Source organism: Trachurus trachurus, assembly GCF_905171665.1.
Source record: "Trachurus trachurus genome assembly, chromosome: 6".
NCBI lineage: Eukaryota > Metazoa > Chordata > Actinopteri > Carangiformes > Carangidae > Trachurus > Trachurus trachurus.
Genome location: NC_139897.1, coordinates 28,474,019 through 28,498,445, shown reverse-complemented (window position 1 = coordinate 28,498,445; position 24,427 = coordinate 28,474,019). Strand labels below are relative to the sequence as shown.

Here is a 24,427-nt window from a genome sequence, read left to right as displayed (position 1 = left end):
TAGTGCAGCTCACAGTGCTCTGCTTTGTCTCCTCTGCAGCTTCAACTTGTCTTTCTGTAAATGATTTTGCTTCAGGGCCCAAACGTTATTCCCAGCTGCTCCGTGACGGGATAAACTAAACTCGCCCTCTGTTTTTTTTTTTTTTTTGAGGGAGTAATTTGATAGACGACAACAAATAACAAAGAGGCCAGTGTCGTGGTTTATTGTTTACTGAATGTGCACGTCACAAAAAGTACAGTGCATGTATAATGACCCACTGCTGCAGAAAGAAGAAAGATGCTTTTAGTTGAATTTATTTTAGCTTCCTGGTTTTGTAATAAGTAGCAGTGATCTTTGACTTCTCGTATCGTCTTTTTCACCCTCCTCCTCCTCGTCTGTCCACCGCAGGGCGATCGGATGGACCGGGAGGCGATGAAGTGTCAGGTTCTGACCGTCTCCAACCACAGCTGTGAGACTCTGACCCTGGTGGGAAACACGCTGGAGTGCACCGTTCCCACCGAGCTGCAGGCCGCCACGGCCAAGGAGCTGCAGGTGGAGGTGAGATACAAACACCTGCACACACACATACACACACAAACACACACTGGACACATTTGCATGTGCATGTGCATTTTTTGCATTTAAAGGGATAGATCAACATTTTGGCAAATTTGCCCATTGCCATAATCCCTATAGTTTTAGCAGTAGGTTCGTTACCTTTAATTGTCGGTGCAAGCTATTTTTAGAACGGCGGAGCAGAGCCGCGAGCTGCTCAGAGCTACGCTACGGAGGCTCATGGGATTTCTTGGTTTCCTTCATCAAATACACAATCCAACAACTCCAAAACGCTCTGGTGGACAAGTTGTGACCTGCACATTCACCACGCTATGAGATAATAACAGAACGTTACCAGACAGAGTTGTTTGAGGCAAATTCAGAGACTGCTTGCTGGAAAACTGTCCCTGAAGGCAATGCGCCATCAGCTGTTTTGCATGAATTTGCCTCTAAAACAACTCTGTCTGGTAATGTTCTGTTATCATGTTATCATTATCATTATCTCATATGGTGAATGTGCAGGTCACAACTTGTCCACCAGAGCGTTGTGGAGTTGTTGGATTGTGTATTTGATGAGTTTGATGAGGGAAACCAAGAAATCCCATTAGCCTCTGTAGTGTAGCTCTGAGCAGCTCGCCGCTCTGCTCCACCGTTCTAAAAATAGCTTGCACCGACAATTAAATGTAACAAACCTACTGCTATGACTATAGGGAATATGGCAATGGGCCAATTTGCCAAAATGTTGAACTATCCCTTTAAGGAAAAGGCAAAAGGTGTGTTTTCTTCCTCTGTCTCTAGACTGAGCTGCACTTCGACACAAACACATATTCACATAATAACAGGGCTGGTATTTAATAATAATAATAGTGATATTTCACGTTTCAGCATGCCGTTAAAACTCTGAGCTGCTTGTTTTTGTGGCAACATCGTCTTCATAAAATATATTAACATGATTTTATAACATAAAAACAAACAGAGCTCTGCCCTAATGTCACATATTGAGATATTTACCCTGGACTAGTGCAGCGCTGGTGTTCAGGCTGTCGTGCAGAGAGATTCATAAACAGCAGAGTCAGAGGACAGGTGTGGAGCACAGTAAATACACCTGTGCACATGTGTGCGCATGCTCTCACACACACATGCACACACACACACCACCTCTTTGTCACCTGTGTGACAGTTGGTCAACAAAAACAGCTTCTTTATTGTATTCAAGAGAACTTTGTTTTTTTTTTTTATAGTGACACCCAGCAGTTACACATCCACACCCAACCACACACACACACACACACACAGATGAGTCATAAATCTTGAATGTGTGTTTGAAGCAGTTTAGGGATGACCGTGCAGGATGTGTGTGTGTTACTGTTGATTAAATTCCATTAGCAAGGTGAAGAACTGGCTCATTGTCCTTCTGAGACACAGGAGTAAATTAACCAAACATAAAGGTAACTTAATTAAACCAAAATTTAAAAAAAAACTTCATCCAATAGAAATTAGCTTGTTGCAATTTATATGGAAATTTCCCCTCTGTTTATATTATGAGGCTCTCAGAAGGAATTTGAGTAATAAAAGGATTCATATTGTAGGCCTATCACAGCACCTGCTTCTGAGGAGGAAGAGGCCGACTCACCACATAGCAATAACACGACACACAGCGATGAGAGATGAACCAAGTATTTGCCAAATCTAGGTACTTTCTGACTGGTTATGATCAGTTTTTTGTATTTATATATATATCATTTTCATTCCCTGTTTTTCATTAAAATGATCCACAGGTTGTCAATTGATAGTTCAAAAACACAATTAAAGTAAAGACAGTTTAGTACTATGGCGCCGTAACAGGATCGTTTTTTCCTGCCATCGGCCATGTTGAACTCTTCATTCATGCGCTCGGGGGACGTTCATGGAAAACACCACATTCCTGCAGCGTTCCAGATCATTTACAGGAAACTTCAATAACTCTCCTGTCCTAATGCAGTCGCTTATAAAAAAAAAAAAAAAAAAGCATGCAGCTCAGGGAGAGTTTATTACAGCAGGCGCTGAGTGAGAGGGCTCGCCATCCAGCTGTCTTGTCACTTGAATGTAAGTCAAGCATCCTCTTGAGTCGTGAGAAGACCGAGGACGTGCGGCACAAAGTCAAGTCTCATGTTAAAGATGGAGCCGCTCAAGTGGATGTAAATGTTTTGGTTTCCCTCCTGTGACGTCCGTCAGACTTAGAGACTGTGAAGAGAAGACATCAGTCATTATAAGAAAGTGGATAGTACCGATCTCAAGCGGTTTAACCTCCCACCTTGTTGCGCTACATTAGCCTACTAACATTAGCAACAGCTGTGTAATCGCCAGTTATGAGTTCAAAATTAAACTTTATATTTTTATTCGTCCAGAGCCGTATGGAAAGCAACGGCAACCTTAACTGAATAGGTGTAGGACTAGTGTCACATTGCACAAGTTAGTTTTGCTATAGCCTAGCTAACATTAGCATTAACAGCTGTAAAGTCACCATGTCTGGAAGAAACATTGTGAATTCAGGATCAAACTTTATTCCTTTATTCACCCAGAGCTGTATGGAAAGCAATGCTAACTTAAATTCTTGTCTGTTGCATCTTATCTTGATGGTGAATGCTAACCTGCTAGCCCTTGCCCAGTGGTGTCAAACCATGGATGTATAATAGCTGCATCCATGTGTCAAACTCATTTTAGTTCAGGGGCCACAAACAGCGCAAGTGATCTCAAGATACAACCTATAAATAAAAGGAACTTTCCCTTTGTTTTAGTGCAAGAAGCGTTGTGAGTTTGGGATCAAACTTTATTCGTTTACTCACTGTTTCCATTGGTAAAAAGCAACGCCATCTTAACTCTTAGCATGCTAACCAGCTGCTCTAGAGTAGTGAAAAAACTTAGGCTACTCTTTATTTGTATTCAGCTTTTTCATTTTCAGCTGTTAAGTCTTCTAGATAGAAAACCAGTCAGAATATTAAATTGTGAGTTCAAAATCAAACTTTATTTTATAGCTGTAGCTATGGAAAGCATTTTTTCTATCACGTATTTTTCTTCTATCTTCCTGTCAATCTAACCATTCAGCATCTTACTAAGTCGTATTTGGGCGGCTGTGGCTCAGGAGGTAGAGCGGGTTGTCCACTAACCGGAAGGTCGGTGGTTCGATTCCAGGCTCCTCCTGGCAACATGTCGAAGTGTCCTTGGGCAAGACACTGAACCCACACTTGCCCCCCGATGTGTCCATTGGGTGTACGAATGTGTGTGAATGATTAGATTTCTGCGCTGCCAAGCGCTGTATGAATGTGTGTGAAAGGGTGAATGTGACCAACAGTGTAAAGCGCTTTGAGTGGTCCAAGAGACTAGAAAAGCGCTATATAAGTGCAAGTCCATTTACCATTTATTTTGGAAATACAAACTAAAAACCTTTTAACAGGTTTCCAAGTCTATTTTCGTGTTTCTGTATTTGATTCTTTCACATCTTAAACACATGTCGGCACATTTCCAGCTGCTAAATTACAGTTGATGGCGGGAAATGTATTTGTGGCCCAAGATCAGATTTTGTTGTCAAAGAACAAGTTTAAGGGGAAGCATTTTAGTAAGATATCCAAAAATAAAATGGACAAACCCCATCATGGAAGAGGTTGAAGACTCAAAATCTCATATGTGCAAGATTTTTGTTACTTTTAAACCGTAATGCAAAAAAACTGCAAGTCACATCCTGGTTTTCTCTTGACATTTAGCATCTTTATCTGCAATATGCAACCCTCCAAACATCAACAACAGGTAATAAAGAGTATATGATGCAGGCTAATATGAAACGCTGAGCCTCAGACGTCCTCTTAAAGATAATATCCAGCGGTCGCCCCCTCTGGCAAAACACCGGCGTGCTCCAGACCTGACGCTATCGGCCTCATCACTGTTGACTTGTGAACCGGCCTTCAGAAGAAAAGCTTTTATCTCTGGGGAGGGTCAGCCAATATCCCTTAGCTCTATGAACCTCCACACACACACACACATTCATATATCTTCTACCTCCAGACATACCCACATTGTCTCAAATACACACACACACACACACACTGACACACACACATCATCCCATCTGCAGCAGTAGAAACCTCATTTCCACTAAACCTAATAATGGCACAAGCAATATCACTGATGTAATCTGCCTCCAGACTGTGGCAACAGACTGATGCATGTGTATGTGTGTGTGTATGTGTGTGTGTGTATGTGTGTGTGTGCGTGTGGGTGTGTGTGCGTGTGTGCATGCTGATTGCATACCATATGTCTGAATGCCAGCTCCATAGCTTTTAAATGCTTATGTGTACACCATATCTGCCATGCATGACATACTGCATGTGTCATGTGCAGCGAGCTGATGATTGCTCATGTAGCTTCATCTGCCTGCTGCGCACACACACACACACACACACACACACACACACACACACACACACACACACACACACACACACACACACACACACACACAAGACGACAGCAGCGGCACCTTTTGTTCTCAGACAGTGCTGCAATTTACAATAAAAAAAACAGTTTTAACTTAAATGAAGTCGTCATGATTAATTAGCTGCACAGTCAGCGGCTGCCTGACGTCTGCAGCCCACAGATATATTATTATATTTATGAACTATTTATCCTGTTTATTAACTATATTTTCAACCCCTGTGCTGCTGTTTTTAATTATGTCCAGAAGTTTAAGTATGGAAATGCATCAGAGTGAACTTTTAAAGGGAGTTCCTCACCATTAAAGCAGAAACTCTTATTATAATGTGCATATTTCTATTTATTCTTTAGGTTTTTTTGTTTTTTTAAGTCTATTTTTAAATGTGAATTTCCCTGGAAGCTGCTGGACCTGAGACAGCAACAACAACTAAACTGAACTGTACTGAGTTCTGCACATTATCATCATGACACTTCATGCACAGATAGAAGTGGAGCTTATAGCAAAGTCAAACCAACTTGTGCAGCTGTTTTCTTTACCCTTATTCTCCCATAACATGGTCTAATTTTACTGCATTCACTTCAAACTGACAAAACAAAATGTAATAAGTTATTAAAGCTCAAAGTGAGAAGTGTTTGCAGGAAAGGTTTGACCACTGACCTCTCTAATAAGAAAGAAAGGTTGTCCAGTATTAATTGTTGTTGTTGCTAACTCCACCTCCTCCACCTGTTGCAGTGGCGTCAGGCCGACTCCATCAGACACCTGGGGAAGGTGACGCTGGCTCAGGAGCAGGACTACACCGGCCTCATCGTGGGCTGTGTGTGCGTCAGTCTGCTGCTGCTGCTGCTGGGAAGTCTGCTCATGTGGAGGAGGAACAAACACATCGACGGTAAGGTCACCACAACGTCAACGAGCCGGGTCGCCCAAAGGCTCAGAGGTCAAGACGGTGCAGACACAGAAGTAGAGCTGGTTATACTTCAATCTGAGAGGATGTAGATGCAAATTCTGCAGGAAAATATGAAAAATGTTGCAAATGATTAAAATGGAGACGTACAGAAAGGAAAAGATATGATCATGTGTGTGTGTGTATAAAGTGTGCAGCATGTCAGCTTTAAAGGGCTAGTTCAACATTTTGGCCAGTTGGCCCATTGCCATAATCCCTATAGTCTTAGCAGTAGGTTCGTTACCTTTAATTGTCGGTGCAAGCTATTTTTAGAACGGCGGAGCAGAGCCGCGAGCTGCTCAGAGCTACACTACGGAGGCTAATGGGATTTCTTGGTTTCCCTCATCAAACTCATCAAATACACAATCCAACAACTCCAAAACGCTCTGGTGGACAAGTTGTGACCTGCACATTCACCACGCTATGAGATAATAACACAACGTTACCAGACAGAGTTGTTTTAGAGGTAAATTCATGCAAAACCGCTGATGCGCGTTCACGTCAGGGGCAGTTTTTCATCAAGCAGTCTCTGCATTTACCTCTAAAACAACTCTGTCTGGTAACGTTGTGTTATTATCTCATAGCGTGGTAAATGTGCAGGTCACAACTTGTCCACCAGAGCGTTTTGGAGTTGTTGGATTGTGTATTTGATGAGTTTGATGAAGGGAAACCAAGAAATCCCATTAGCCTCCGTAGCGTAGCTCTGAGCAGCTCACGGCTCTGCTCCGCCGCTCTAAAAATAGCTTGCACCAACAATTAAAGGTAACGAACCTACTGCTATGACTATAGGGATTATGGCAATGGGCCAATTTGCCAAAATGTTGAACTATCCTTTTAAGAGAAGTCCTGTGTATTGAGATTTTGTATTTAGCACAAGTTGAGTTTTATCTGGTGTGTGAGGTTCCTGTGTGTGTGTTTAAGCGTGTGTGTGTGTGTGTGTGTGTGTATATTTGTGTGTGTGTGTTGATAAATGTGCACACCTGCCTTCTCTAACCTGTGTGCATGTGTATCTGCTGGGTTTTGTGTTTTGCCTGGTGGGTTCACAGGTTCGTTTTGTTGGACGGGGGGCGCAGACGCTTTGCCTTTCTTTAGTAATTCTCTCTCCTCTCTCCCCACTCCTCCTCTTCCTCCTCTCCTCCTTTTTTGTTATCTTTTATCTCTCCCCTCCTCTCCTGCACCCTTTTTCTTCTGCCTCCCCCCTCCTCCTCCTCCTGCTCCTCCTGCTCCTCCTCCTCCCCTCCCTGTCTCTAGATCTGTCTGAGGTGTGGTATGATGGCCGGGGTCACATCCAGCATCTGGACAGGCTGGCTAACGCGAGGAGCGTCAGCCCCACTAATGAAATGGTCTCCCACGAGTCAGTCGACTATAGAACAACCCTGCTGGAGGGTACGTCAACCGGAGAAGCCCCTCCCTCCCTCCCTCCTTCCCCCCAACAAAATAATAATATTCTCTCCCCCTGTCCCACCTCCTCTCCCCTCCCCTTGTCCCACCTCCATCTACCTGCTTCCCTCCCTGTGCTCGCACTGCATGTCTTACACCTTCTAACAAAACTAACACATGTTTTTTTTTTTTTTTTTTTTGGGATCGACTCCCTAAACTCCTCCGTGTAGATCATCCTAATCCTGGTGTCACCCCTCCCCACTCACTCTGGGTTTATTTCACCATCACAACTGACAGTAAACCACTTCATCTGTTCTGCCAAAACTCACATTTCTCCCATAATTCAGCCATAAAATTATCCATTTTTCCCCCCCCTCGACTGTAGAACCTCCATCGCTCATATCAAGCAGGCTAGATATTTATAAATGTGGTTAAAATCAACATAAAAGTTACTCATAAATCAATATATTGCTTATGAATCATCATAATGAAATAATGGATCATCTAAATGTTGCAGCTGTTGTTTGAAAGCAACATAACTTCACTAAAGAAGGTTAAAAAAGCTCCATAGAGGGTTTCGTAAGAATATAATCTCTCTCTTTTCATCACTGCAAGTATCTCATTTCTGATTGTATTTGATTGATGAGAAAATGAATTAGTGAAGCCGATCCAAAGCAAAATTTTTGGTCATAAAAAGTTGTTTTTTTTTTTATAAAATTGGCTGCAAATTCAGACTCAGTTTGTTACTGATGAGTTAGAATTAACACTAAAAGTTACTCATCAGTTAATATCGTCCTCATTAATCATCAAATTTTCCAAAATAATGACATAATGGACATAATAGATGGTCTTTTAGGTAATAAAAAGTTGTTTTTGTATAAAATTGGCTGATAATTCAGACACAGTTTGTTACTGATGAGTTAGAATTAACACTAAAAGTTACTCATCAGTTAATATTTTCCTCATTAATCATCAAATTTGCCAAAATAATGACATAATGGACATAATGGATGGTCTGTTAGGTAATAAAAAGTTGTTTTTGTATAAAATTGGCTGCAAATTCAGAGAGTTTCTTCACCTACAGAGGTTATTTAATGTTTACTGTAACTTTGACACATTTGCTCCATCTGTTTGGATCATTTTTATTTTTTATTTTCTCACTAACAGCATCAAACTTCTCCGTGTCAAGTTGCTTCTCTGCCTTCGTAGCCTTCTCTCTCTCTCTCCCTATGATCATGTGACAGACTTTGACCTCTGGAGGTACAGTCGCTGACCTTTGACCCCTCCTCCCCCTCTCTCTCTCTGCAGACCAGGGCACCGACCGGCCCGAGACCTGCCGGGCGGCTCCTCCCATCTACGGCGGCAACGGCGAGCTGCTGTCGCCGCGGCTCGGGGCGCTGAGCGTAGGGATGGACGGCGAGCTGGTGTCGCCGCTGCTGATGCCGCCGGTCCACATCGACCCGTCCTGCCTCCACCCGGACCTGCTGACGGAGGTGCAGCACGTGGTGATCGCCCGGGAGCAGCTGCTGCTCCACCTCAACCAGGTCATCGGCCGAGGTCAGTCCCACAAACTCTGTCCGTCGAGTGGAGAGGAGGGGTTCACTGTGTTTTCTCTGTTTTCTGCATCGTTTCCTGCAAAGCAAAGGATTTGTTGGAGCTTCAAGCGGCTAAAATACAAACTAAAGGAGCAAATCAGATGTTTATTTAAGGTGGAAATGTTGTGCATGAAGTGTGTGGTGTGTGTATGCCGAGGTCATTCCCAGTAATATGATGTTAATCAGACCTAAATATGGAGTTCATTTTTCTTTCTTACTGTATTTTCTCTATTTTCTGCATCATTTCGTTGTACAACAAAGGTTTGTTGGAGCTTCTAGCTGCTAAAATACAAACTAAAGGAGCAAATCCGATGTTTATAAACATTTTGGCAAATTGGCCCATTGCCATATTCCCTATAGTCATAGCAGTAGGTTTGTTACCTTTAATTGTCGATGCAAGCTGTTTTTAGAACGGCGGAGCAGAGCCGCGAGCTGCTCAGAGCTACGCTACGGAGGCTCATGGGATTTCTTGGTTTCCCTCATCAAACTCATCAAATACACAATCCAACAACTCCACAACGCTCTGGTGGACAAGTTGTGACCTGCACATTCACCACGCTATGAAATAATAACAGAACGTTACCACACAGAGTTGTTTTAGAGGTAAATGCAGAGACTGAAAAACTGTCCCTGAAGGCAACGCGCATCAGAGGTTTTGCATGAATTTCCCTCTAAAACAACTCTGTCTGGTAACGTTGTGTTATTATCTCATAGCGTGGTGAATGTGCAGGTCACAACTTGTCCACCAGAGCGTTTTGGAGTTGTTGGATTGTGTATTTGATGAGTTTGATGATGGAAACCAAGAAATCCCATTAGCCTCCGTAGCGTAGCTCTGAGCAGCTCGCGGCTCTGCTCCACCGTTCTACAAATAGCTTGCACCGACAATTAAAGGTAACAAACCTACTGCTATGACTATAGGGATTATGGCAATGGGCCAATTTGCCAAAATGTTGAACTATCCCTTCATGGTGAAAATGTTGTTTGTGAAGGTTTTTAAGACACACAGAGAAGTGTGTGATCATGAATCCCAGTCTGAGAGCAGGACTGAGGTCACGTGACAGTGATGCACTGACTTGTCCAGCATCATAAAGCAGATTACAGCCTTTTACCGCCACAGCTACAAGTGTTTCTGCATAATCATCAATAACAATTTAAAAAAAAAACTTCAATATGAACGATCGACCGCTCGGTCACTGATACACGATCAGCGACTGATGCATCCACAGAGCTGATATCAATACTAATGATGATAATACTTACATATATAACAACTTACTGTAGCTACAAAGTGCTGTCGATGATAGAAACAAAACAAAGCAATAAAAGACACAAAGAATTAGCACAGAATAGAGTACAACAGGGAGAAAAACAAAGACTCACATTATAACAATGAAATAAAACCAAAGATAATATCACTAAAATCAAAGATTAAAATCTCAGATCATAGCCCCCATGATCCTCCTACTGTCGTTGCCTCAAAGCTCAGTGGGACGATACACTGTAATGAAAGTTAATCAGTACTTTGTGTACATAGTTTATTTTAACACAGTTTTACAAGAATAAGTCAGTTCCTCCACATATTTACACTTTGAACAGGTTTATATTCTTGCAACTAAACATGCATCCATGTCTCCTATTGAAAATATAGCTGAGGAACAAACAGATGAGTTATTATGGGGAAAATTATGGTTCATTTCACCTGTTAAAGTCCAGTTTTCTTTATTGATCGACATATAAACAGCTGAGGTTGTGCTGATTCTGCATTATTCGGTGAAACCTTTAAAAACCACAAAGTGTGATAGTGAATCTCATGTGGGTTCAGACTGAATTTAACAACCGTGATCTCAAATGTTCAGATTTTAAGCTGCTAAAATAAAGAAACAATATAAAACCAACCAGTTCCCAGTGGGATTGTAGCTGTAACCGATGCCGTTGTTCATCGAGCTCAGGTTTAATTCAGGATTTATGTAAAAGCTCTGCAGATCTAATCTGATCTGACCTGATCGCCTCCACATAAGTCGCTGCTTCAGACCCACGGATCGAATTCAACATCAAGAGAAAGAAAGAGAGAGAAAGACCCCACAGACCCACCATAAAAAAATAAAAAGCTGAAACAGAGTCTGGATTTTTTAAAGTGGCGTAGGATGATTTGTTCACAGCTAGTATTCCCAGGGTCCGTTGTCGAGAGACGTAATCCAACACCTGCAGCCATCTGCGAGGACGTGATAGGAGAACGCCGCGCTCATTTTATTCCTGCACCACACACACCAACACACCAATCTGGGGGTTAGGACCTCGGGTCTTAAAGAGAAGATATAATTCAATAAAATAGGGCACAATAACTCAATGAGGTTTGGGCTATTAATGAGAGAAGCTTCATACTGGGTTACTGAAGGAGGGGGGTTGGAAGAATCAGTGTTAACTCACAAAAGAGTGTGAGAACTTGCTGCAACAACAGGTCAGGATGCAAGCAGCTGCACACACACACATATAAAATGAAAATCCTCTCTGCTTCTCCCAACTTTATTTATATTATTTTATTGAAAGTGTGTATGTTGATCAATTCAATTCAATTCAAATGTATTTATATACGATAGCACCATATCATGCAGAAGCAGTTCAGAGTGCGTTACACTACATAGAGATAGGACAACATATTAAAAAGTGAGTGCATTCACTTAAAAGTTTGTTTGTTTACATTAATTAGACAAAACAACAGAATCATGTGTTCAATAAAGGTGCAGTTCTGATTTTTGCTGTAGAGATTAATGTAAGCTCTGTTTTGAAAAAATTAAATATTTGCTCTGGTCATTTGGCCCACTTGCCTGTCAAATTGGGGGAGGAGAAAAAAAAGTAAACTGCAATAGATACTAAGACACAGAAGTTCACACACAAAGACATTTAAGAAAATAAATGCACAGCTGAACAGAAAAGTCTTTTCATCTGTGGGTTGTTTGGCCGCAGCAGCAGCAGCACACTCACATCTTCATCACAGTGGCCGTTGACGAGCGGAGGGAGGCTTCAGTAAAGAAAAATTTTAAACGCTGAGACATAAATGAAGTATGCTGAGTGGACACAATCCAAAAATGGCCCCCGCTCTCTCTCTCTCTCTCTCTGTCATCTGCTGCAAAGCAAAGTGGGTAATTTAGTTTAGACTGGTTGCCATTCTGCTGCGGCTCGCTGTTTCCATGTATGGGCAAGATTTAGAAACGTGGAGGAGAAAGAAAGATATGATCAGGGGCCACGGGGGGGTGGAGGGGGGAAACAGAAGATGAAGATGATGAAGATGCTGCTGCTGCTGCTGCTGCTGCTGCTGCTGCTGCTGCGAGCGCTCGAGTGTGATCTTACAGGGCGAAACCAATAAGAGGCCGCGTGTGTGTCCACCAAACATCCTGTGAAGTTTGGCGTTCACAGCGCTCTCAGCGGAAAAAGTGTTTTTGGCCCCTTTAGAGCGCTTCGACGAGAACTCTGTCCACCTTCGACCAATCAAAATCCAAGAAGTAGATATTAGATATTTGAATATTTCAGTAGATATTTAAAAATGTGAGTAAAGATAAATGTAAAAGTTACTTATAAGGTAATGTCTTTCTCATTAATCATCATATTTATACAAAACAATGAAATATTGTACCATATACAGTAGTAAATGTTGCAGCTGTTCCCAGCTCCATAGAGGATTTTATAACAATAATCTCTGTGTCATCACTGCAAGAATCTAATTTCATATTATTTTAATAGATGAGACAATAAATCAGTAGAAGCCGATCCAAAGCAATATTTTTGGTCATAAAAAGTTGTTTTTGTATAAAATTGGCAGCAAATTCAGACAGTTTGTTCACCTACAGAGTGTTTTTGTCACTTTTTTGTTTGTTATTTGATATTTAATGCAAATTTGTGACACAATTCACGGAGGATCGCCGTATTTCTTACGCTCACTCGTTTGCAAACTCTCTCAAGCGCTAAACGTCAGGTTGAGGGCGTTTGTTGGACACGGCCTCTAATAGTGAGTAAAAAAAAAAATCAGATTTTTCCTCTGATCACATAAAAACAACAGATGAAACATTTTTTTTGCGCTGTTTCCCTCAAATATGGTCGAAACATTTGAGACAAACATGAATTGGAATCAACAAAAACAACACTAAATAACTTTTATTATAAAAAATGTCCTCAGAGCAGCTCTGCAGTGAACTCTTGGGAAATGTGAATCAAATAAATAACAGGGTAAAAGTCTGTAATAAACAATGACACACTGACTCCTACAGTGTTGTGTGGATCAAACTTATAAAAAAAGAGATAAAAGCACAAAGTGAATCCGATCAAACCAATGACAGGACGTCGTTCCTACAATAAAACTCGACTCAAACACAACAAACTGAACCTTTGATTCACCTCCTGTTGGACCGACGCTCATCGACCTGCTCAGTTTGAAGCTGGATGCTTTTAATGTTGGGAAATAAAGAGTCTTTACAGGTTTGAACAGAACTGGAGCCTCTGAAGTGTGTGTGTGTGTGTCTGTGAGTGTGGGAGTGTGTGTGTGTGTGTGTGACTAACACTGATGCAGCGTCTTGTTGTAACCTGCAGGTCACTTCGGTTGTGTTTTCCATGGAACGCTGCTCGAGCCCGACGGACAGAAGCAGCACTGTGCCGTCAAGTCCCTGAACCGTGAGTATCCATACAAAGTGTAACACACACACACACACACACACACACACACTCTGATGCACAGAGAACGACCTCATTAACACACATCATGGTCACATTGAAGTCGCCAAAGCTCAGCTGAGTCATTGGCAATGAAAGTGTGAAGAAGTTTCATCCTTTGTCCACACAGCTGATCCATGCAGAGTTCCCAACAACACACACACTGACACACACACTCACATTAACACACAATGTAGAGTCACACATCAACCCAGTGTGCATGTTGCTTGTCGGGGAGATCGTGCAAACTTCACTCAGAAAGAATCACTGCACCGCGCTGCCTCCTCCTTTAGTTTCAGTGAAGGGAAATCTTAATGTTTTTTGCGTTTTAAGGACATTTTGGAGAAATCTTTGCCTCCAACTTTGTAGGAAATGGTTTGAGGACAACACTTTTTTTCTGTTCCATCATGACTTTGCCCCAGTTCACAACTAAAGGTCCATAAAGTCCTGATCTTTACCCCATCAAACACCTTTGGGATGTGCTAGAACAAACCAGGACCTCCTCCTCCAACCTTGTTCCATAAATGACCCAAACATTTCCTAAAAATCTTGTAGAGATAAGTTACAGCTGCAAAGAGCAGGGTGACTCCATATTGCTGCCCATGGGTTTCTTGGCTGAAAACCAACCTTGTATAAGATCAGAGGCTTCGTTGTAAACAAATGCACATGGCCGGGAGGAGGGTTAGCAAAAGCGGACTTGCATAGTTCCCCTTTAAAGTGATTTTGTGATGTCGAGTGTTTCTGTTCTTTACAGTAAGAGGTTGAAAAAAGTGGGGAATTAGTCATTTACAGTGTTTTTTGTTTGGATCAATCGCAGCAGAAACATTTGACCCAGTTTTATTGCTACTGAAAATCCTGTTTCATCAACGATCTCATCATAAGCAGCTATCCCACTTATGATAATGGACCTTATTAATGTCCAAACGTATTTGTGAGTCCTTCCTCCTACATCAGCTATTCTATATTTCATCCTTATTGTCTGACATCACGACGCTGCAGCAGCATTAAGCCCCCGAATCCTTTGTTTTTATATATATATATATATATATTTGCAGCTGGAGACGATGGTGATGAACGAGCGTCTGATGGTGCGGACGGCATTAGGGCCTCGTCTAATCGTGTAACCTGTCAGTGGCAGCGGGGAGATTGATGCAGGAGTGTGTGGGAGGTTAAAGTCACTCTGTCTGCTGAGGGTTCGGTCCTCTGGGGTTTGAACCTTTTATTAGGTTTCCTCCTCGTGTCATTGTTTTGAGTTTTTTTTTTTTTTTTTTGTCTCTGGGACGTCTTGAGTTAATGCGTCCGTCTACTACGAGCGGCAGCTGAAAGGAAAACGACTGAAGACGTTATTGATGATGATAATAATAAATAAAAAAAACCTCATGACCTCATTCTCTTCTTCAACTTTCAAAACCAAAATGTCGTCCGTCTGCTGGTCCGAAGGCCGTCTCCTCTAACCAGATTAGAGCGGAGGCATCAGAGAGGGAAGAAGGAGGGAGGGAGGGAGGAGGCAATTGGTAAATGGGGGGAAACTGGTCCTGGGTCAGATCTGTGTGAGGGTATTCTGTGACCTTCAGGAGAACAGAGCTGCTGCTGCTTCAGCCGCCGTCGTCCCTTCAGATAATAACGTCTCTAACGTAATGAGAGGAAGGAAGTTTTTAAAGGTTTTTAGAAAAGACATCACGGTGCCAAGAGGTTAATCCTCCTGCTGTCCCGGGTCAAGGAAGGAAGGATGAGCAGAAAGAAGGAAGGAAGGAAGCAAGGCAGGAAGGACAAAGGGAAAGATGGGAGGAAAGAAGGAAGGAGGGGAAGGTAGAAGGAGAGAGGGAACAGATTGGGTCAATCGGGTCAAAAAGGAAGGAAGAAATAAGGACGGAAGGGAGGAAGGAAGGAAGGAAGGAAGGGAGGGAGGGAGGGAATAAAGATGGAGGGAGGGAACAGATTCGTTCAAGGAAGGAAGAACGGAAGGAAGGAAGAAAAGAAAGATGGAGGGAGGGAACAGATCAGGTCAATTGGATCAAAGGGGGAAGGAAGAGAAGGACGAAGGGAAGGAAGGAAGGAAGGAAGGAAGGAAGGAAGGAAGGAAGGAAGGAAGGAAGGAAGGAAGGAAGGAAGGAAGGAAGGAAGGAAGGAAGGAAGGAAGGAAGGAAGGGGAAAATGATTGTGGAAAGAAGGAAAGAAAGATGGAGGGAGGGAACAGATTCGTTCAAGGAAGGAAGAAGGGAAAGAAGGGACGAAAGAAGGAAGGAAAGAAAGATGGAGGGAGGGAGGAAACAGATCAGGTCAATTGGACCAAAAGAGGAAGGAAGAGAAGTAAGGACGAAGGGAAGGAAGAACGGAAAGAAGGAAGGGAAAAGGGTTGTGGAAGGAAAGAAAGAAAGAAGGAAAGAAAGATGGAGGGAAGGAACAGATCAGGTCAATTGGATCAAAAGAAGAAGGAAGAGAAGTAAGGACGAATGGAAGGAAAGAAGAAAGGGAAAAAAGAAAGAAAGATGGAGGGAGGGAACATATTCGTTCAAGGAAGGAAGGAAGGGGGAAATGATTGTGGAAAGAAGGAAGAGAAAAAGGAAGGAAAGAAAGATGGAGTGAGGAAACAGATCAAGTCAATTGGATCAAAAGAAGAAGGAAGAAACGAAGGGAAGGAAGGAAGGAAGGATTGAGGAAGGGACAATTTGACCCAGAAGGTCAACAGCTGCAGAGGAGTCGACTTCTCTGATACTGTAGATTTAATCTTGAAACTGGATGTTTTCTCTGTGTCCACCAGGCATCACGGACCTGGAGGAGGTGTCCCAGTTCCTGAAGGAGGGGATCATCATGAAGGACTTCAGCCACGCCAACGTGCTCTCGCTGCTGGGCATCTGCCTGCCGCCCGAGGGCTCGCCGCTCGTCGTGCTGCCCTACATGAAGCACGGAGACCTGCGCAACTTCATCCGCGACGAAGCACATGTGAGGACGACGGACAGATGAATGAATGAATGAATCTAGGATGAAGTCAAAGCATCACGATTGAGTTGTGTTTTTCTTTTTTCTTTTTGTTACCAGAACCCGACAGTGAAAGACCTGATGGGCTTCGGGCTGCAGGTGGCTCGGGGGATGGAGTATCTGGCCAGTAAGAAGTTCGTGCACCGAGATCTCGCCGCCAGGAACTGCATGTGAGTCCCCGAGTTTATTCATTCATAACGGGATACAGAAAACTTTATTGATCCCTGAGGGGCAATTCAGTTTCTACAGTGATTCATACGACAAATTCATAAAAACATAGGCCTATATAAAAATAAAATATGCTCCTGTCATATATATAAATAAATAAAACAGTATTGCACCATAGATTTCTTTTACTGCTGTTGGCTACTGTATGTATGCACTTATTTCAAGTTCAACTCTCTGGTTTGGTTTGGTTTGGTTTGGTTTGGTTTGGTTTAGTTTAGTTTAGTTTAGTTTAGTTTAGTTTAGTTTAGTTTAGTTTAGTTTAGTTTGGTTTGGTTTGGTTTGGTTTGGTTTGGTTTGGTTTGGTTTGGTTTGGTTTGGTTTGGTTTAGTTTAGTTTAGTTTAGTTTAGTTTAGTTTAGTTTAGTTTAGTTTAGTTGGTTTAGTTTAGTTTAGTTTAGTTGGTTTAGTTGGATCATTTTAGCTTAGTTTAGTTTAGTTGGTTTGGTTTAGTTTAGCCGGTGCATATTCTCATTTGTCCAGGTCATAGTATTTCAAAGGAGGTTAAATCGAAAGCAACTGGACTTAGTTGTTTGTCTAGGAAGACGTTTCACCTCTCATCCAAGAGGCTTCATCAGTTCATGTACGCAGCTGACCAGGCTGGGACTGGTCCAACTATCTGGTGTGGAGACTCACTATTTAACCTCTTGTGTGGGCGTTTCACAAGGGTGATGATGTCAGTGGTTCCCTTTTGTGCTCCAAGTGCCAATGACAGTCGTTGGAGTGACAGTCGTTGGTGGGAAGTTGGTTTCGACTTCGTTAGTGCCCTATTGTGTTCTAACGACAGTCATTGGAGTCACTTGCCACTTGTGAACAGTGGTTGTTCTTTGAGGCTAGATTGTTGAGTCTCCTGGGAAGGGATGAAAGGGCAGCATTGTAAATTGGAGACAGGTGGTGTCTCAGACCTCCTCCCCTGTTGAGGGACGGTTTTTCTACTTTTACAAAAATGGCTTCTTTAACTCCTCTTTCAAACCATCTGTCCTCTCTGTCTAGGATTTGGACATTGCTGTCCTCAAAGGAGTGGGCTTTCTCCTTGAGATGTAAATGAACAGCAGAGTCCAGTCCTGAGGAGTTTGCTCTCCTGTGTTGGGCCATGCGTTTATGCAGTGGTTGTTTTGTTTCTCCAATGTAGAGGTCTTTGCATTCCTCGTTGCATTGGACTGCATACACCAGATTGCTTTTGTGGGTGTGTGGTGTTCTGTCCTTGGGATGTACCAGTCTCTGTCTGAGTGTGTTGCTGGGTTTGAAATACACTTCCCAGGAGACTCAACAATCTAGCCTCAAAGAACAACCACTGTTCACAAGTGGCAAGTGACTCCAATGACTGTCGTTAGAACACAATAGGGCACTAACGAAGTCGAAACCAACTTCCCACCAACGACTGTCACTCCAACGACTGTCGTTGGCACTTGGAGCACAAAAGGGAACCATTGACATCATCACCCTTGTGAAACGCCCACACAAGAGGTTAAATAGTGAGTCTCCACACCAGATAGTTGGACCAGTCCCAGCCTGGTCAGCTGCGTACATGAACTGATGAAGCCTCTTGGATGAGAGGTGAAACGTCTTCCTAGACAAACAACTAAGTCCAGTTGCTTTCGATTTAACCTCCTTTGAAATTGGTTTAGTTTAGTTTTAATATGATTACCGAACAGCAAAAAGATAGAAAGATAAATTAATAAGTAAATTACAATAAGACATTTTCCGACATGTTTTCATTTGTGCTGCTTTTACACTGTTATCATACCTCGTCATACAAGACTGAAATGAGGAGTTAACATTTTACAGCCTAATAGCAGAAGGAACAAATGACTTGGAGTACCAATTGGTCTTCCTAAGAGGATGCATGTGTCGCCAAGTTTATTCATTCACAAGATATCAGGTTTTAAACTGTGGTTCCTGGTCCTGACAGGTTGGATGAGAGCTACACGGTGAAGGTGGCCGACTTCGGTTTGGCCCGAGACGTCTACGATAAAGAATATTACAGTGTCCACAACAAGAGCGGAGTCAAGCTGCCGGTCAAGTGGATGGCGCTGGAGAGTCTGCAGACACACAAGTTCACCACCAAGTCCGACGTGGTGAGGAGTCATTTTACTTTTTAATTTATTATATAACAAATATATTTTTTATTTTTAAATAATATGTAAATACACTGTTGGACTAAAATATATTTTTTTTACCTCTTCTCATGAAAGGATTATGACAATGTGGTTTATTCTTGGGAGATAAAGTGTATATCTTCTCAAAACTTTATTGATCAGTCTCAACACATCACTGTGAAAATTAAACCACAGCTATAATAGGAATAAAAAGGGGAATGTGTCTGAAAACAAAATTGTTTGAACTTTATGGGCAACAGTGTATTTTTAACTGTTATAATAATAATAATAATAATAATAATAATAATAATAATAATAATAATAATAATAATAATAATAATAATAATAATAAAAATTAAAAAAAAAAGAAATATTGGAAGCTCTTTCCCAGCTGGAAACAAGCATGCACCTCCAAAACCAAGCCTTGTGTTCGGACATTTATTTAAATAAATTGCTAAAAATAGAAACCAAGTTTAACTTTAAATGCATTTATAGAACAGCTGTAACAGGCAAAAGTCACAGTGGAAACAACTGTACAGAGTTTTTCACTGTGTTGCTTAATACTTAACTCTCAGCCATCATCATAAATCATAAATTAAAAGTTAAAATAAATGTTGTTGTTGTTTTAACTTATAATAATGAATGTAAATGCATGTGGCTCAGTGTCAAGCAAGTATTTCTATGATATGCAAGATTAATGCCACAAATCTTAACGCTGCATGTTATCGGCTCTTATTTTGGTCAAAGTGTTCCCAGAGTTCACGGCTGCTGCAGCTGAGATTAAATACAGTTCAGTAGCCAAGAACAACACGTGTGCAGGTCGTGAAACGCCGCTTAAATAACGACCTCAGTGAGTTCTACTGATCACAGCATCAGGGGTTCTTGTGGTTTTAGCTCAGCTTCATAGCTTCATACAAAAAAATGTTTTATAAGATTTATTTAGAGATTTATTTTGCTTTTGTTTTTTTTCCTGTAGTGGTCGTTTGGCGTGTTGCTCTGGGAACTGATGACCCGCGGAGCCCCGCCGTACTCTGACGTGAACTCCTTCGACATCACCGTCTTCCTGCTGCAGGGGAGGAGGCTGCTGCAGCCCGAGTTCTGCCCCGACGCCCTGTGAGTGCACACACACACACACACACACACACACACACACACACACACACAGACTTTCTCTATCTATATACAGAACTTTTCACCTGTCGTTAAACTCCTCGAGTTAAAGCGCCACGGCTCAGTTAGTGTGAGTGATAAACGGCCGAGCTGCACTTGAACACATCGTCAGCAGAGGAAAAACAGTGAAGGTGAAAGAGACGAATCAACAGTTGGAAATAAAAAAAACTCTTAAGTTCAGGTTCAGGTCGTCCGTCATCGTCAGTGAGGAATCTGAAACTTAAACGGTTCAAACAAAAGTTTCTCGCTCGAGCGCAAATCACAAAATTTAATTTGTAAATGGAGATTAAACACCAGTACTACGGCATCTATTTTGTATTTGTCTCGTGTTGTTGCTAAGCGTTTGTTGCCGTGGTAGTTCCTGCTCCTGAAGAACAAACATCAGTCAGGTCAGCGTTGGCAGTGCTCAGGTTTCCTTTTGTTCTCTTCATTTTTTTTATTATTTAGTTTTTTTACAAGGAAAAACCTGCAGACGTGCTGCAATAAAACAGACAGCTGCAGCAAGATTTGTATTTACAGACCATAAATAAAGATGGATGCAACGGTTCCTGAAGCTCAGAGCGAGCTGCTCCACCGGCGCCGTCTTGGCAGCACCTGACTCCACCTAAATCCCACATGACCCAAAACTGCAGCAAGAACACACTCCATATCTTCCTCTAGAGTTAACTCAAGCTGAATCATTCTGAGTAATCGGCTCTTCAACTATACAATCATCTCACTCACCTTAAAAAAAAGGTGTTTGTACAGTGAGCAGCTTTGTTTGTCGTCCATAAGACGGCTGCACACACCTGTAATGCCAAGTGGCCACACCCTCAATTATGCACAACATTTAATTTTCCTTAAATAATTACATTTATTTCACCTTTAATAAAAAAAATGTCAACAGGTGAGTTGGCCAAAAAGACCAAGCTGTAAACTTGCCTGAGGGCTGATTGCTGCTTGTTTGTACTCTGACTATTTCAGGTTACTCTGAACTTAACCTTGGATTGTAGAAACAAATATTTTCTACTGATAAAATATAGTTTTGATCTGATTTGATTGAAATAAGAGCGACCTCTATTCTGTGAAAGTGAGTGATGAAATAAGAATCAGAAACAGAAATGTATTAATTGTATGTTATCATATAAAGAATTTGCCGTGGTTTTAAGGTGCAGACATAAAAAATAAACATGAAGAACATACACAAACACAAAAATACTCTTTTATATACACCGAAATGTGCCAAAAATACTATTTACAGGAATAGCCTAAAAAATGTGAGCACAAATATAAACATGAACGTCTAAAGGCAACACGCCAAATCATAAGAAAGCACATCAGTATCCATGAGGCGCACACACATCAACTCACCTCACACTACAGTATCTGAATTGGCCTTATCCATTAAACTCTGACCTGCTGGTCCTGTGAAGTGAAGGCCAAGTGTGAGCTCACACAGTGCAGATAGCATCATGAGGTACGCTGCATGTGTGTGTGTGTAGTGTGGAAATTAGAGGGGAGTGGGAGTGTTCAGGTGAGGGAGGGAGGGAGGGAGGATGAGGCCCAAAGTTCCCGAGCTGTAAATTAAACAGAGACATCAGGAGGCGATGCACGTCTGCAAACATTCCCGTAATTCTTGGCTGTTGATCGCTTACAGAGCTGAAACGTGTGATAATGGGACTGTGTTTTTTTTTTAATATTATTATTATTTCTAACAATGATAAAGTCGCTCTGCCAAGATATAGGAAGAGAAAAAACCTCAATGTCAGATATGGTTTCTAACAGTTTCTAGCTGCATAGTGATAAAACATATGAGGCCCAGTCCAACTCCAACTTATCTGTGAGTGCTGTTAAAATTATTATCAGACCTTTTTCATATTGTATACACAAAGTCTGCGAGGGAGGAATAACTTTAAGTCGGTTTCCAGGCTACTGAGTGATGAAATCAACCATAAAAAAAAAACTGTTGAAGCGCTTTGGAATGAAAGCCTTAAAAAGAAAAAGAGCTGAAAACTTAAAGTTCAAATTGTGGCAAATAGATGATTTATTGTTTTATGGAGAAATTAAAAGAGGAAAGAATGTGCCCTGAAAAACATCTTATTGCACAATATGACAAACAAAAATTTGACTGTAGGCTAACGCTAATAAATGACTCAGAATTAACCAGAAAACTAAAGCTGTGTCCCAGTTTAGAGGATAATAACGTTTGTTTTCAAGGCCTCTGGTTTTAAGAGTTGAGCTGAAACACAATTTAAAAGTTTTCTCTCATTAGTGCAATGAATTCTGGGATATATGGGCGCTGGATTTGAGTCAAACGAACGTTAGCATGCACAAAACACATAAATTCTCATTTTAAAGTAAGAAATGTAATGAGAAACATCTCCACAAGTTGTCAAACACCAATGCAGCATTTTAGTTTTTCCTTTTTATGCCTGGAAAAAAAGACTCAAAAGTAGCTACGTGCTACTAGCTAGATTAGCATTAGCATTATCAGCTGTTTATTCTTTCAGTTAAGAAGAAGGTTTCAAGTTCAGCATCAGACTTTATTCCCTTTCTCACCGTTAGCTGTCTCCACTGATGGAAAGAAACAATAATATCAACTTTTGTCTTGAAAGCATCTTTTCGTCAACTTAAGTTAGCATGCTAACAAGCTAGCCGCTAGCCCGACTGTCTAGGTGGCGCTGATCAGAGGGTGTGTTATAACTTCTTGTATGAAAAACACAATGGCTAGAGCTCTTATAATCATCAATCAATCATATAAACATATAAAGTGATAATCAAACACCACCAGCTGCTGCAAAAAACATAAAAAGAAACTTTAAAGTAGCCGCTATGCTAACAAAATGCTATGCTAAATCCCAATTGTTTGGGCGATTGAATTTAATAAAGTATGCACAATAGGCTACTTCCTGTTTTCTCCTCTGACTCCTCCTCCTCTTCCTCCTCCTCTTCCTCCAGCTACACCGTGATGATCGAGTGTTGGCATCCGAAGTCGGAGCGCCGCCCTTCCTTCTCCGAGCTGGTGTCGCGCATCTCGGCCATCTTCGCCAGCTTCAGCGGGGAGCACTACGTCCTGCTCAACACCACCTACGTCAACATCGACAAGATGAGCCCGTACCCCTCGCTCCTCGCCTCCACCTCCTCCACCGTCGCCTCCACCTCCTCCTCCTCCTCCTCTCCCTCGTCGCCCTCGGCCGACCCGTTCACCTCCTCGTCCCTGCCATCCCAGTCGTCCTTCTTCTGCCACGTGGAGCGAGACTGCTGCACCTGAGAGATCGGGGGAAGTGGATGGAGGACGAATGTTACAACAACAAAAAAAGGAGAAAGACTTGGGGAAAATGGAGGAAGGGAAAGCGGGAAAGAAGGAAGCGGTGAGGTGATGAAGAACTACTGTATGTACTTGGCAAAACACTGGACGCTGAGGAAAAACACTAAAAAGCTTTGACTGTTCATTCACTCAATGTACATAGATCCCTCGACCTTTAAACCTTCTCAAGCATCGCCGAACGACAGGACAGGAGCCTCCGTGGACTCAGAGGCCCGACCTTATCGACTATCGCCCGATCCTTCTGACCTTTCGTCGACCCCCCCGACCCCCCTACTACATACACACACACACATCCCTTAGGGAGTGGGAGGTCATCAGCCTACAAGACAATTACAAGGCACGGGAACGCCTTTCTCGAAGACCTCCAGCGGACAAAGCCACTGTCACGGAAGCACATTCATCAAATACACTTAAGAAAAGAAAGAAAAAAAGACGAAATCCCATCGACTGCTGTAGGAGGAAAGGGGGCGAGGTCGAGGGGGGTCGATGTCACGATCCGGCGCTCGCTCTGGGTGGTACGTGCTCCGATACAAGGATGTGGCTTGGACTTTTTTTCGCTGTCATCAATGTGAATGTTCGACAAATGGCCATGTATTGTGTCGTATAATATAAGATGTCACACCTCCACACTACTATAAACTGCGTAGTAGCCTACTACCACCTTCATATCGCTGAAAGACAATAATAAAGGTTGTTGGCGTGATGGATTTTTTTTTTGCCGCCTGAGGTGAGTAAACCGAGGCGGCGTGCGGCTGGAGATGACTGACAGGAGACTGTGTAGGTGGAAGGTGAGACGTGTATATTAAAAAAAGAAAAAAAACTAAAAGAAATAGAAACTGCTGCCTGCGTGCAGTTCACTGGATGCTTTGTTTGTATAATTATCTTTGGGCAATTAGCTTTTAATGTGCTTGTTCAATTGGTTTTTAAACCTGATACGTCCTGACATCGTAAAAAAAAAAAACACACACTACACGACTCTTGACAGCATGAACAGGCTTGAGAGATTCAAGGTTTTCATTTGTAAAAAGAA

The 24,427-nt window shown here is 42.1% G+C and overlaps 1 protein-coding gene across 1 annotated transcript in view; it reads left to right on the top strand.

The window, feature by feature from the left end:
* met (MET proto-oncogene, receptor tyrosine kinase) overlaps window positions 1-23,867 on the top strand; it is a 91,128-nt gene extending 67,261 nt beyond the window's left edge. Inside the window, exons 13-22 of the mRNA XM_083973844.1 lie at window positions 388-537; window positions 5,735-5,888; window positions 7,194-7,328; window positions 8,631-8,879; window positions 13,499-13,579; window positions 16,380-16,561; window positions 16,658-16,767; window positions 18,734-18,899; window positions 19,897-20,033; window positions 23,028-23,867. Of these exons, the coding sequence (XP_083829970.1) occupies window positions 388-537; window positions 5,735-5,888; window positions 7,194-7,328; window positions 8,631-8,879; window positions 13,499-13,579; window positions 16,380-16,561; window positions 16,658-16,767; window positions 18,734-18,899; window positions 19,897-20,033; window positions 23,028-23,340 (1,677 nt within the window). The 3' untranslated portion in view covers window positions 23,341-23,867. The remainder of the gene's footprint in view (window positions 1-387; window positions 538-5,734; window positions 5,889-7,193; window positions 7,329-8,630; window positions 8,880-13,498; window positions 13,580-16,379; window positions 16,562-16,657; window positions 16,768-18,733; window positions 18,900-19,896; window positions 20,034-23,027) is intronic.
* The last annotated feature ends 560 nt before the right edge of the window (window positions 23,868-24,427 follow it).